At 36.0% G+C, this 14,115-nt stretch overlaps 1 protein-coding gene across 3 annotated transcripts in view; it reads right to left on the bottom strand.

Annotated features, from left to right (window-relative positions):
* The window catches only part of RBBP8 (retinoblastoma binding protein 8), a 72,956-nt gene extending 61,020 nt beyond the window's left edge, over positions 1–11,936 (bottom strand). The window contains exons 1-2 of one of the 3 annotated variants that reach the window (XM_008568401.1): positions 11,821–11,936; positions 8,934–9,140 (exon numbers count right to left, since the gene is read on the bottom strand). In XM_008568401.1, the coding sequence (XP_008566623.1) occupies positions 8,934–9,042 (109 nt within the window). In that variant the 5' untranslated portion in view covers positions 9,043–9,140; positions 11,821–11,936. Of the gene's footprint in view, positions 1–8,933; positions 9,141–11,431; positions 11,508–11,820 lie in introns of those variants that run through there. The other 2 variants (XM_008568402.1, XM_008568403.1) reach the window with 2 other exon arrangements.
* Positions 11,937–14,115: the final 2,179 nt, after the last annotated feature.

Raw genomic sequence — 14,115 nt, 5'->3', positions numbered from 1 at the left:
CGGTCCCAAAAAAAAAAAAAAAAAAAAAAAAAAAAAATAGTGATGTTCTGAAAAATAAATATTTTAAATTCTATTTTATTACCTGTGCTTTTAATAATAGATCTGATACTGAAAGAGATTTAAAAAGGCAAAACAAATCTGAACGCAAATGAATACACTTTTTAAAGACTTTCAAAATTTAAATAATTCTAAAATTTCTATTAACTTCTATTAAAACAACCTGTTAATTCTGAATTCAAAGCATGAAGACTATATGTTATCAGTACCAATTCGTGTTTAACTCTGATAGCAGCAGCATTTGTCCTAAAAGGAACATATGACACTGAAATAAACAATCACAAAAGGATATACCTATTCATGATTAAAGATAAAAGATATAAAAAGTTGGTCACAAGTGTTGCCAGAAGGTTTCAACAAAAAGGTCTGGTTTGCATATTGCTATTCTTCAGCAGAAGTTGGGAAACTTTGTTTATTCTTTCCTAGTTTTAAAAGAAACGCATGTCTGGGGCCGGCCCGGTGGCGCACTGCTACAGTGCACCGTTTGGGAAGTGCGGTGGCGCTCCTGCCGAGGGTTCGGATCCCACATACAGACCAGTTCCCGCTCACTGGCTGAGCGAGGTGTGGGAGCAACACCGAGGGTTGCGATCCTGTTGCCGGTCCCGGTCCGGTACGGGCGCGACACTGAGGGTTGCGATCTGTTGCCGGACATGAAAAAAGACAAAAAAAAAAAGGAAAAAAAAAAAAAGAAACACATGTCGCTTATTGTAGTGTTGTAATCAGTGCACATACTGTATTGTACATGGCATATTTCTGCTGTCATTTTATTATGATTTAGTCAAATGAGGCAAACATACACACACAAAACAACCTCTAAATACATATAGCAGGGTATTCAGATGTATGTAAGTTCCTGGGGCAGATTTATGCAGCTACTTAAGTAAAAATTATAAATCTCAAGTACTACCATTCATAACATTTCTCCTTTTTTACTGACATAAAGCTTTAAAAGTAATGAGTCAATTTTGATTCCTACATATACTTCAAAACCTGCAAAGTCCAGACAAGTCCATGTTTGATGTCTTTCAAATACTCTTATACTGGTTTCTCCAAGTGGATCCCCTACTTTCTCAAAAAAAATTAAGTACCCTCCAGGCATGTCTTTGATGTTATCACACAATTAGAGGATCTAATTTTATATGGAACTATGTGGAACACATTGACAAAGGACTAAGGTTAAAAAAGCCCTGCCTTCAGCAAATTTGCATGGCCCAAACCAAAATCTTTTAAAATGATACATCAATTTTTTAAAAAATAGTGCTTATTCATATAGATTTGAAATTGGGAAAAGTGAGCTGATCAATATATTATAATATACCAAAGGTTATCTTCTCTCATCAACTCTAACATATGAAGTTACTTCAAAAAGTTCGTTGAGAAAGAGAATTAAAAGATACTACAAATCTTTAAATGAACTTTTTGATGTACCCTCATATATCCAATGCCTATCATTTACAAAACACATGGATATTAACCACACACAGCAACAACTGCTGTATTCCTCCCTTAAAGTTTTTTAGAGCATACGACTAAGTTTTCTGGGAGCATGATTACTACTAGAACATAGCCACAAGGGGTACACAATTTAAAAGAATTATCCACTACATAATATTTGTGAATTTTGTACATTCTGTACTCTGATGAATATGGCATATTGTTCTTATTAAAGAGTGTGTTATTTATTTTCTTGATGCTTCCTCATCTTTAAATGAGTCTCCTGAAGACCCTGCAACACCAAAGAACATGAAGAAGAAATCTCTCAAATATTTTATCCTGTTAAAATTAAGAGCTCTGAAATAAAACAGGCCCAGTTTAAAATGGATATGTATAAATATTCTAAAATGATGATGATATAACATGAAAAAATAAGCAAAGTTTTGATAAATAATAAAATAACAGAAAAAATAAGCCAGATATAAAACAGTACATACACTGACTGATCACAATAAACTACATAGATTTAAGACTAGGAAAATAAAAACAAAAAGCACAAATGTCAAATGTCATTCTTTTTTTTTTTTCTTCCTAAATGTCATTCTTGTAGAGTGGTGACTTATTTTTCCTTTCCAACATTGTAGAATATTATCTAAAAATCAAAAATTTTAAGTAAATGGGTAGTAAAGTATTTCAGAGTTTTAGGCACAAAACTTTGGTATTTTCATATATATATATATATATACATATATGTATGTATATATATATATATGTATGTATCTATCTATATATATATAAAATGAGTTTTTAAAAACTGAAGTTCAAAAAAATGTTCCATTGATCCAGCTATAAACTGCAATTCATTTAGATACCATTTACTAATTTCTTAGTATGTGCCAAACACTTTTACCTACGGGGATGTAAAGATGAGTAAGATAGGAACACTGCATAATAAAAATTTAATGATCTTTTTAAAACCAGTAATAAATCAACAAGAAAGCAATTATTTGAAGGATATATTTAACCTTACACCTGAAAATGACAGAATCCTAATTCCCCTCTGTCACATGTTTAGTAAAAACTCAAGCACATCTGGCCCTATTTAAATTATTTCAAAATATACTTGCTTCACTTCTGGGTCACAGAGAATAAAATTTTTTTATAATATGTAGCAGTAACACTCTCTAATAGTTTAAACTTGAAGGTGTTCTTATTGGTAAACCTACATGCTGGGATCATGGTAGTACAGAACAAAAGGAAGATAATGCTACTCTTCAACTGAAGTTGGGAGACTGTTTCTTCCCAGTTTTAAGAAGTACATGTAGCTTATCGTATCATTGTTATCAGTGTTATCAAGACATACTATCTTGTGTCTGATTTATTTTTGCTATCATTTCATTATATAATTATATTTTATAAATATTTTCCTAAAGAAAATAAATACAGCTGCTCAAAAAACTCATCATATCTTCTTCACTGTTGTATCCTCAGCAAATGCAACCATGCCTGGCATATGTAATTCAATAACTCTTCCCTAAATGAATGACAAGTCAGTATGAAAATTCTTAGAATCCTTCCTCCATGTTTTACACTAGACTTTCTGGGGGAAAACAGTGTAGTCAAGTTAAAGGCAAATTTAATGTAAAGTATTCATTACTAACAACAAATTTGAGTTTCTAAATTTTATAATATTTAAAGTCAACTAATCTGCCTCAAAATAAACAGCTGCTAGAAATTGATAGGAAAAAGGCCAACAACCCATGAAAATAGTGGATAAAGTATACAAACAGTTCATAGAAAAAGAAATACAAATCTTCTTTAAACAAGCAAAAATGCTTAATCTCACTCATAAATTACAAATTAAAACTACACCAAAAAAAGGAACAACCATATATTAATCAAATGCAATGTGCTGACGTTGTTTAGATACAGATTTGAACAGACCAAAAAAACACTAATGTAAATACATATTGAAGTAATAGTCATCCTATATCCTCAGTTCTGCTTTCCATGGTTTCAGTTACCTGTGGTCAATTGTGTTCCAAAAATATTAAATGAAAAATTCCAGAAATAAACAATTCATAAATTTTAAATTGCACACCCTTCTGACAAGGTGATGAAATCTTGCATAACCTCACTCCATCCCACCCTATATGTGAATCATGCCTTTGTCCAGCATAGGGACAATGCTACCTGTTAGTCACTTAGTAGCCATCCTGGTTATGAGATTGACCCATCTCAATATTGCAGTACTTGCATTCAAGTAATCCTTATTTTACTTTTATCATGGTATACTGCTACAATTGCTCTATTATACTAGTTATTAATCTATTACTATAACTAATTTATAAATTAAACTTTATCATAGGTATGCATATATATAGGGAAAAACACAGTATATATAGGGTTTGTCATAGATTCAGGCACCCACTGGGGGTCTTGGAATGTATCCCCTGAGAATAAGGAAGGACTACTATATTTACAGATGAAATTATGTCAGGAACTTCAAAATAACTGAGTGGAAAAGAGACAGAAAAGTACACAGAATATATATAAAACAAGATTGGCTATATACTGATAATAGCTGAAGCTGAGTGATGGGTATAAAGGAGTTCATTATATTATTTTCTTTACTTTTGTATATGTGTAAAATTTCCTAAAATAAAAAATCTTAAAACTTAAGTGAAAAAATAACATATATTCATACTTCAGAAAACAACTCTGAGAGAATATACACACAAAATAATAAACGTACTTACTAATTTGTGAGTGGGGGGATAACTTTTCACTGTTTACTTTGTGTTTTGACATTTTCAGAGAAAAGATAAAATCACACACACACACACACACATCAATGGGTGAAACAATAATAACCCCATTCCATTGATACCTGGATTTCTAAATGAATACTATTTCATCCTGACTGCATCATCAATTCTACATGCTGGAAGAGGGCTTTAATATTATCATGGATCAGCACAATCTATCAAATAGAGCATAATAGAGCTGTAAAGGGTACAGGTGAAGGAGGAGAGGTAGCTAAATTACAGCTCTTCATGATAAAAAACAAATGAGTTTCTAATGTTTATCTTAGCTACAAATTAAAAAACTACAATTAAGAAATGGAGACTTTCAAGAAAGTAGTAGAATACAAAATCCACACTCAAAAACAGTTGTGTTTCTATACACTGACAATGAACAATCTGAAAAGGAAATTAAGAAAACAATTCTATTTTTAATAGCATTAGAAAGAGTAAAATACTAAGAATAAGCTTCCCCAAGGAGACAAAAGGCTGTACACTGAAAACTATAAAATAATGCTGAAACAAATTATAGAAGACACTAATAAACGAAAAGACATCCCATGTTCATGGATTGGAAGACTTAATATTGAGATGACAATACTACCCAAAATAGATTCAATACAATCATTATCAAAATCCCAACATCTTGGGCCGGCCCGTGGCTCACTCAGGAGAGTGTGGTGCTGATAACACCAAGGCCCCGGGTTCGGATCCCACATAGGGATGGCCGGTTCGCTCACTGGCTGAGCGTGGTGCTGACAACACCAAGTCAAGGGTTAAGATCCCCTTACCAGTCATCTTTAAAAAAAATAAATAAATAAAATAAAAAAATAAATAAAAATAAAAAAATCCCAACATCTTTTGCAGAAATAGAAAAACGTGCCCTAAAATTCATATGAAATCTCAAGGGACCCGAATAACCAAAACAATCTTGAAAAAGAACAAAATTGGGGGTCCCATTCTTCTTGATTTTAAAACTTACTACAAAGCTACAGTAAACAAAACAGTGTGGTACTGCCATAAAGAGAGACAATGGAATAGAATGGAGAGGCCAGAAATAAACCCTCACATCTAGAGTCAAATAATTTTCTAGAAGGGTTTAAGACTATTTTAAAGGAGAAAAGAATCTTTTCCACAAATGGTATTGAGAAAACTGGAAATCCAGATGCAAAAGAAGGCAGTTAGACCTTTACCTTACACCATATACAAAATCTAACTCAAAATGGATCAAAGACTTAAATAAACATAGGAGCTAAAACTATAAAACTCTTAAAACATAAAATTCTCCATGACATTGGATTTGGCAATGATTTCTTGAATATAACATCAAAAGCATAGGCAACAGAAGAAAAAAATAGATAAACTGGACTACATCAAAGTTAAAAATTTCTGTACATCAAATGAGACAATTAACTCAGTGAACAGGCAACCCACAGAATGGGAGAAAGTATTTGAAAATCATTTCTGATAAAGGGTTAATATACAAATGATATTAAAAACTCTTACAACTCAATAAAACAAACATCTTAATAAGAAAAATAGGCAGAGGACTTGAATAAATATTTCTTCAAAGGAGATATGCAAATGGCCAATAAGCAAAGAAAAGATGATCAACATGACTAATCATTAGGGAAATGCAAATCAAAACCACAATGAAATACCACTTCACACCCAGTAGGATAGCTATTATCAGGGTATATTCCCAAAAGAATTGAAAGCAGGGTCTCAAAGAGATATCTGTCCATATTATTCACATTATTCACAATACCCAAAAGATGGCAGCAATCCAAATGTCCATCTACAGAGGAATGCATAAACAAAATGTGGCATATATTATTCAGCCTTAAAAAGAAAGGGCCAGTCCTGGGATTTGTCTCTTAACTCAAAACATCCAACTCAAATCTCTCCATAGCTACCAATCCTATTTTAACATGTAAAACTTTCTAAAAAATTAAAGTTTCAAAGGGGGAAAATTAATAAACAAAGAAAGAAAATTCTGACACATGCTGAACACGAATAAACCTCGAGGACATTACGCTATATGAAATAAGCCAGTCACAAAAGGCCAAATACTATATGGTTCCGCTTATATGAGGTACTTAGAGTAGTCAAATTCATAGAGACAAAAAGTAGAATGGTGGCTGTCAGAAGCTGGGCTGAAGGGGAGCATGGGGAGTTGTTGCTTAGTGGGTACAGTTAGTTTTGCAAGATGAAGAGTTCTAGAAACAGATGGTGCTGATGGTTACACAACAATGTGAATGTACTTGATGCCACTGAAGTGTACACTTAAAAATGGTTAAATGGGGGCCGAGCCTGTGGCGCACTCAGGAGAGTGCGGTGCTGGGAGCGCAGCAGCGCTCCCGCTGCGGGTTCGGATCCTATATAGGGATGACTGGTGCGCTCACAGTGCTCACTGGCTGAGTGTAGTGCAGCCGGTCTCCAAAAAGGAAAAAAAAAAAAAAAAATGGTTAAATGGTAAATTTTGTTATGTGGATTTCACTAGAATCATTTTTTTTTTTTAAAGTAAGCATCCCCCTTTTCCCCATCAAAAAAGAGATGGAAACTAAGAATTTTCTAATATTTCTTAACCATTTTTCTCATGTTTATGTTTGTTGTTTCCTGTTTCCTCCTAGGATAAGCAGTTAAAAAAAAATTAAAGGGGATAATAAAAAGTAATTAGTATGTGAAACTTCTGTTAGGTTTTTTTGTAGTATTCCATTGTCCACAGCTGGGATGGTCCACAGCAGTAAGTGATAATACATTATGGATGCTGCTTCAGAATGATAGGAACAGCTAATATATATACTCATAGTGCTTACTATGTGCCAGATACTCTTCCAAATGCTTTTCAAATACAATATGAGGCAGGCATTACTTATCTTTATTTTATAGGCGAGGACTCTGAGGCACTATAAAGTTAAATAACTTGTACAGGTCACCATTGCTATTAAAATGGTGGAGATGGTTTTTGAACACTGGCAGTCTAGATCCAGAATTCCGGGACTTAACTACTACATCTCATGCGTCTTTCTCAACACGGCACTACTTGTATCCACTCCCAATCAATGGAAATAAGTACGCAAAATGAAAGTTTTAGACTTAATGCTAAAGACAAGGCAAGATGACAATCTCTTCAGCAAAGCAAATACCGTTTTCACATAATTTGGACCTATCTACATTTCTAGCATCACATCCTATCCATATCCCCAGTAAACTCCCATCTCCACTCCATTTCCTTTTAGAACTATACCACGCTGTCTAGTTTCCATAAATCAAACTCTTATCTCCAAACTTTGCATATGTTATTCTCTCAGAAAATTCTATCCCCTCCTCCCATCATCTTCTTTGCTTGGCTAATTAGATTTATCCAATTGTAAAGCCTGGTCTGACAGTAACAACCCTCCTTTGCCACACACACAAACCCCTAGTTCTTCCTTTATGTTCCCAGATAACATAACACACTGCATTAAAATTCTAGACTAGAAATTCCCTTAAAACTAGAACTATATATGATTTATTCTTATTTACAAGGTCTGGCATATAGTAAATGCCTGAAAAACATTTCTTGAACAAGTGTCTCCAAGTATACTGGGGCTTGCAAGAATATTTTTGGGATTCATATTTCAGAACCCAATAATTAATGATGGGGCTATTATCATAAGGTTCTACTGTCTACTAAATTTGCCATGGGAAAGTTCCAATACAGACCCACATACTACACTTTAAATTCAAGTGGATCCTATTGTAATGGCACTCTAGTGTAGTGTTAAAGCTATAAAGCGCTGTAAGATTAAACTTGTGGTTGCAATAGATAATCAAGAAACAAATGTAATATTAAGCATTCCTCGCACATGGGAAAAGTGTATTACGTTAAAGTTACAGAATTAAAGTGTAATAAAACTTAATATCAAACCTTGAGCTTAACTTTAATAGAAAATTCCTTTATATGGAGATTTCAACACAAATAATACTAATATACTCATCCCAACCACAACTGATCAATCCTTTGTACACTCACTGCAGTTTACATAAACTTTTTAGTTCTTATTTCATTGTACTATAATTATCTGTTTACATGACTACCTCTATTAGACTGCAGGCTCTTTGAAGGTAAACTGCCACTCACTTTTGTATTTCAGTGCTTAGCAACAAATAGATTCCCAAAGATTTGTCAAATGACTTAAGTAGTATTTTTATGTCTATAAATAATCCTGCAAATAATTTTACAGAAGAAAAGTAAGTTCAGAGGTTAGATAACTTGGCTGAGATCATAAAGCAAGTAGGCAGAAACAAGAATCCAAATCCAGGTCTTCAGTCAACAATTTCTATACCTTTTTTACCATCTCATACTTATTACCACAAGTAAGTACCTAGAAGTTGTGTAAGAACTATGTCCTGTTGTATTGTCTGTAGTTACAAAATAACAACTGAACCATAAAAATGAATCACAAAAAACTATAATAGTAAATGTTCTTTAAAGATGAGAACTTTAAAAAAAATAGAAAAAAATAAAGATGAGAACTTTGAACTTAAAGATCATTTCTTCCTTCTATAAATATACAAAACTGTCATACAACATTAGTTATTACTATTACAGACTCAACAAATACTGCTATAAGTATTTAAAGAAGATTTTACCTTGTACTTCTTTATCATGATACTCTTTTAGTTTTGTCCAAAGTTCCTTAAAGTCACTAGATATATCTGTAGAACTAGGGCTTCCACAACTGCTTCCAGAGATGTTCATCTTCCTTAATGTGCTCCACACTTCTATTTGCTTAATGTTTTCTGACTTTTTCTTTTACATTATATAGATATGAAGTTGTCTTAGGACAGCTGAAATACCTGAAATGATAGATTGCAACTTAAATTTTGCATTATATTTATGTAATCTGAAGTCAGGATAAAAACACGAGCCCAGATGTTCTCCAGTTTTCCTTATTTACCTACAGTCATTTTGAGAATTTGGGAGGGGATGGAAGAGAGTGAGGAAAGAAGACAATAATGGTGAGAAAAGCCCTGATTTCAGTTATTTGGCCTTTATGTAAGGTAAATTTTCAGGCAAATTTTCTTTTATTCCTCCTAGAAAGGAGTAATTATCTGAATTGTTACATTGAAAGGATTCTAATATTGAGAGGTTTGCAATCATTCATAGTCAGTATTGATTTACCATTACAAAATAATTTACTACTTTTTAAAACTTTTGAATTGATGTGGAATCCAACAATATACCAAACCAAAAACTGGAAAACATTCTGAAATATTCTTGACTTAACAAGTATACATATATGTACATAAAACTATATATATGTTATAAAAGAGCAAGATGTATTAACACACATGAGGATCTGCATAGCTTTCTGAGAATAAGAAAAGTCAGTGAGTAAGATAGAGACACAAATACAGACAAGATTTATGAATACAGATACATCTTACATTTAGAGGTACAAGGCAGTTACAATAAAGCTACTTTGTGCCTCTCAGGGTAAAGGTGAATGATTGAGTTTTTACTTATGTAGCCCTTGAAGGAAGCAAGAGTCTATTAAGAAGTTCAATGGGGGGGGGGGGGGGGAGGAAAAAAAATTCAAGTGGTTTAGTAAGTATTTTAATATGTATTCTTAAACTGAAACCATTAATTAGCTTCCATTAAAAAGGTAAAATGATTAGCAAGTCTTCTAAACCTCACATCTGGCTCCTTAACCAATGCCATACCATTGCTAACAAGGGCCAAAACTGATTTAAGTGTCTCTTGCTGACCATTTCTTGAGGTCTTTGATGAAGGGCTAAAATAAACAATGATATTTCTAAAGGGAATAAAAGTATGTGTTTAGTATACTTAAAGCACTACAGAAATAAATATGCTTTTATTAGGCTTTTCAAAAATTGCTATTATACTTCTTAAAAAAATCAGCAGAAACTAAGCATGTACTGGATTTTAGACAACATTGGGAATTATTAATATTCTTGCGTATAATAATGATGTGGTCATGTCTTTTTTTTTTTTAAAGGTATTATCTGTTAAAGGGAAATATACTGAGGTATTTACGGGTAAAGTGACATATTGTTTGGGATTTGCTTGAAAACATTCAAGCTAAAACAAAAAAATGGGTGTTGGGTGGGGAGATGAAACAAGAAGGGCTGAACTCCGACAATTATTGAAGCTGTGATGGACAGGTATTGAGAGGGTTTATACTTCTAGTGTCTCTGTCTTGGGTATGTTCACTTCCATAAGAAAGTTTTTAAAAGTGGGAGTAGGTGTACTGTATTAGTACAGCTGTTTCCAAAGAGGCTTGTATTCTATTTTTTTTAACCTCCAAAGATAAATCAATGGGCCTATATAATTTTCAGTAAAAGTTACCATTTATTAAGTGTTTATACTAGGGATTGTGCTGTTTCATATTTATCATTTTACTCAGTCTTTAGAACAACTGTATAAAACAGCTACTAGTATTATTTCATTTTCGAGTTGGGGAAACAGTCATTAAGAGATTAAGTGACTCGTCCAAGGCCACACAGCTAGGACATGGCTATGTCAGGGCTGGGACACAAGTCATGAGAACAATAATTACAAAATACTCTCACACTTTTCTGCAGAAAAAAAAATTAAACTATTTCTATTAAGTAAATAGTTTTCAATGAAGGGTTAATTAATGATTTTAAATTGCACAGTATATTAGCTTAAAACCAATACAGTAAAATAAGCATCCTTCAAGAAACAGATCTTCAGAGGTAGTTTAAAAAGTCAAGTACTTTTTTTTTTTAACCACGTAAAACCACTGTATCAATAGTAAACTTGCAAATTCTGGCTCACAAAATTTTTGCACCTATCCTGCACGCCCAGCACTGTTTGCTGGCATCTCTCTCTCGGCACTGAACCGTTATTTGCTGCACGACGACACGCCTTAATCTCTCAGAAATGTACGCCTTGCCTCCCAAATTGCAGTCTGGCCTCAACAGGCCTGTAATAATGTAATACTTTTCTGTGTGGCCCTTAGCAGCATAAACCACCACGATGAGGATGCTCAATAACATATTTACTGTCACACCGCCCGTATTCTCACACAAGACAAGAGCCGCGCCTCGAGTTACACAGGGACCTAAACAAACGGCACAGGGTACTGGAGCGGTCCTCTTACGAGCAAAGCAGAGGCGCAGAGGATCTCATCGCCGGCGCCTTCTCCATCAGTCTCTGGTGAAAATGCTCCCAAAGCGAACGACGCGACTAGAGCGGGAAGCGCGCGCCGCGCGGTGGGCGCATGCGTGGGAAGGGCGCGGCGCGGGGAGGCGCTTCCTCAGCCTGCGCGGGAGAACGAGGAGGAGCTCCGAGTGCCAGCTCGTCCTCCCGCCAGTCCACTGCCAGCTGAGTTTAACCCGGGCCCAGCCTCCTTCCTCAGACACAGCCCGAGAGCTGTGCGCCTGCCCCACCCCGGAGGCAAAGCCCTTCTCTGAGCGCGCAGGTCCAGCCCGGAAGTAGCCGCCATGAGCCGGGGCTCCGGGTGAGGGGAAGGAGATTCCTCTTACTCACAGCTGCCAAGATTGCCTCGGTTTTCTCCAAAGCCCCAGCGGGGAAGCAGGCACCCTCCAGGGCTGTGAAGGGACGGTTGCTCGCTTTTCTCCTCTTCCGCCCTTTTCCCTCACCAGACTGTCAAGCCCTCGGTAGGAAAGCCGCCCCTCTGCGCAGGGCGCGCTTTAAGGCCGGAGGACGCCGGCCGGGCTCGGAGGCGACCTGACCCGCCCCCGCCCCCATCCCCGGGAGCCCGCGCGACGTCACGCGGGAGTTCCCGCGGCGTCACGCCCCTTCCTCTTGCTGCTGAGCGCCCGGCGCCCCTCACGACCCCGGGAAGGAGCGGGGTCCGTGGTGTGGCCCGGGACCCAGGGCAATGGCTGGAGGGTGGGGCGCCATCTCGGAGCTATCGGGAGCGGCCCAAAGAGCTGGCGACCGCCACAGCGTTTTTGAGATGCCCTGGAGAAAACTCCAGCCATTCTGTGTGGGGAGCTTCAAGTGCTCGGTGTTACGTGAAAGTTACCTTAACAGTGATGAGTGACCTGTACCGAAGGGAGTGTCAGAATTAACTAATGTGGGAATGGACACATCAGTCTAACGTAGTTTTCTGCCTTGTAGCTATCACCTGCCGTTTAGTGATGTGACCTGACAGGACTGGGTGGTAACACCATATATAAAAACGATGTTTATTTTGCTTAGGGTAAATGGAAAGTTTTTGGCAAACCTGAAATGAAAAGGAATTAGAAGTGACCAACATTTACGGGGACAACATGCTGTTAGGTAATGTTTTTTGTTTTAAAAGTCTTTCTTGTGGCTGTCTTTTATTCAGACTGATAGTATGTGTTCCTATGTATCTTGATTTCTAAAATGAGCGTTTTTAGACCATTAGAAATTCTACAAATGAACAAAATAGAATAGACTAGACTCACATATTTTAAACCAGTCTAACACTTTTATACAATACTTCTAAGAACTGGAAGGAAGACAGGGAGTAATAATAAAAACTTTAAAAAGTTAAGTAGTACTTAGAAAATTATAAATATAAAGTGTAAAGGTAATTTTTCCAATGTCACTATGCTGCTTAAACTCCTTTAGTGCTTTTGTACTGTTCTTTGAAGGAAGCTCCTTGAACTGCATCTACTACCTCTCCAGCTTTATTTCCAAACATTTCTGTCCTCTGGCCTCACTGCCTTTTAGTGTCTGCCAGGCCTTTGCATGCTATTGCCTCTGCCTGGAATTCTCCACCAAACCTACTCCCACCATTGCCTAGATATTTAATCTCTTTACCTTGTTTAGTCTCTTCTGGGCGGGCCTGTGGCTCACTCGGGAGAGTGAGGTGCTGATAACACCAAGGCAACAGGTTCATATCCCATATTGGGATGGCTAGTTACCTCACTGGCTGAGTGTGTTGCTGACAATACCAAGCCAAGGGTTAAGATCCCCTTACCGATCATCCTTTTTTTTTTTTAAAAAAAAAGAATAGTCTCTTCTATTAGATCCTTTTATAGCACCATGTTCTTCCCCATCTCACAGCTTTTACAATTTTAATTATTTCATTAATTCTGTCTCCCCACTAGACTGTAAGTTTCTTGAGGCCCAAAACCACGTCTTATATTGTCTGGTTAGCTCAGTTGGTTAGAGCAAGGTGCTGATAACACCAAGATCAAAGGTTCAGATCTCCATACTGGCCAGCCGCCAAAAAATAAAACAAAAACCAAAAACAAACCATGTTTTGTTCACCTTTTTATCTCCAGAAACTAACTCAGTGCCTGCCACAGGGCCATCCTCTGTGGTAAATGAATGTGGATAAATGAATGAACTGGGCATCCCTTGATGGATTCCTGTTTTTTATGTAAGTAGAAACCTTTTGATACATTGAAAATTCTTAGATTTTCCTTATGAAATTTTATAATGTTCACTTTAACAATGGAAATGGTGGGCATACTCATATATGTTTGCCTCTCATTAGTAAGGAGCTTTAAGACTCATTTTGTGGCATAAATTATGAAGTCCCAAAGATCTGTTGAGAAAACATCTTTAACAGAGAAGCAGTTTTGAACTCTTTGTAATACTGGGTTTCTCATATTTTATGGCTTAGAACAGTACTTCCCAAACTTTTTCAATTATGGCATATTTTAAAAAGTGAATGCTTGTATTACATATTGTGATGAAAAGATTAGGCTACTTCCATCCAGAGGCAACAGAAATCGAGTTTCCAGCCACTCCATGCCTGGTGCTATCACCTTCAGGGCTGGGATTTTAATTTTCCAGCATACCTATTGAAGGCCCCTTGTTAGAATGCTTAATTTAAAAATT

The sequence above is a fragment of the Galeopterus variegatus genome, unplaced genomic scaffold (genome assembly GCF_000696425.1).
Source record: "Galeopterus variegatus unplaced genomic scaffold, G_variegatus-3.0.2 Scaffold407, whole genome shotgun sequence".
Lineage (NCBI taxonomy): Eukaryota > Metazoa > Chordata > Mammalia > Dermoptera > Cynocephalidae > Galeopterus > Galeopterus variegatus.
Note: the sequence above shows the minus strand (reverse complement) of the source record. Positions and strands in the feature narration are given on the sequence as shown.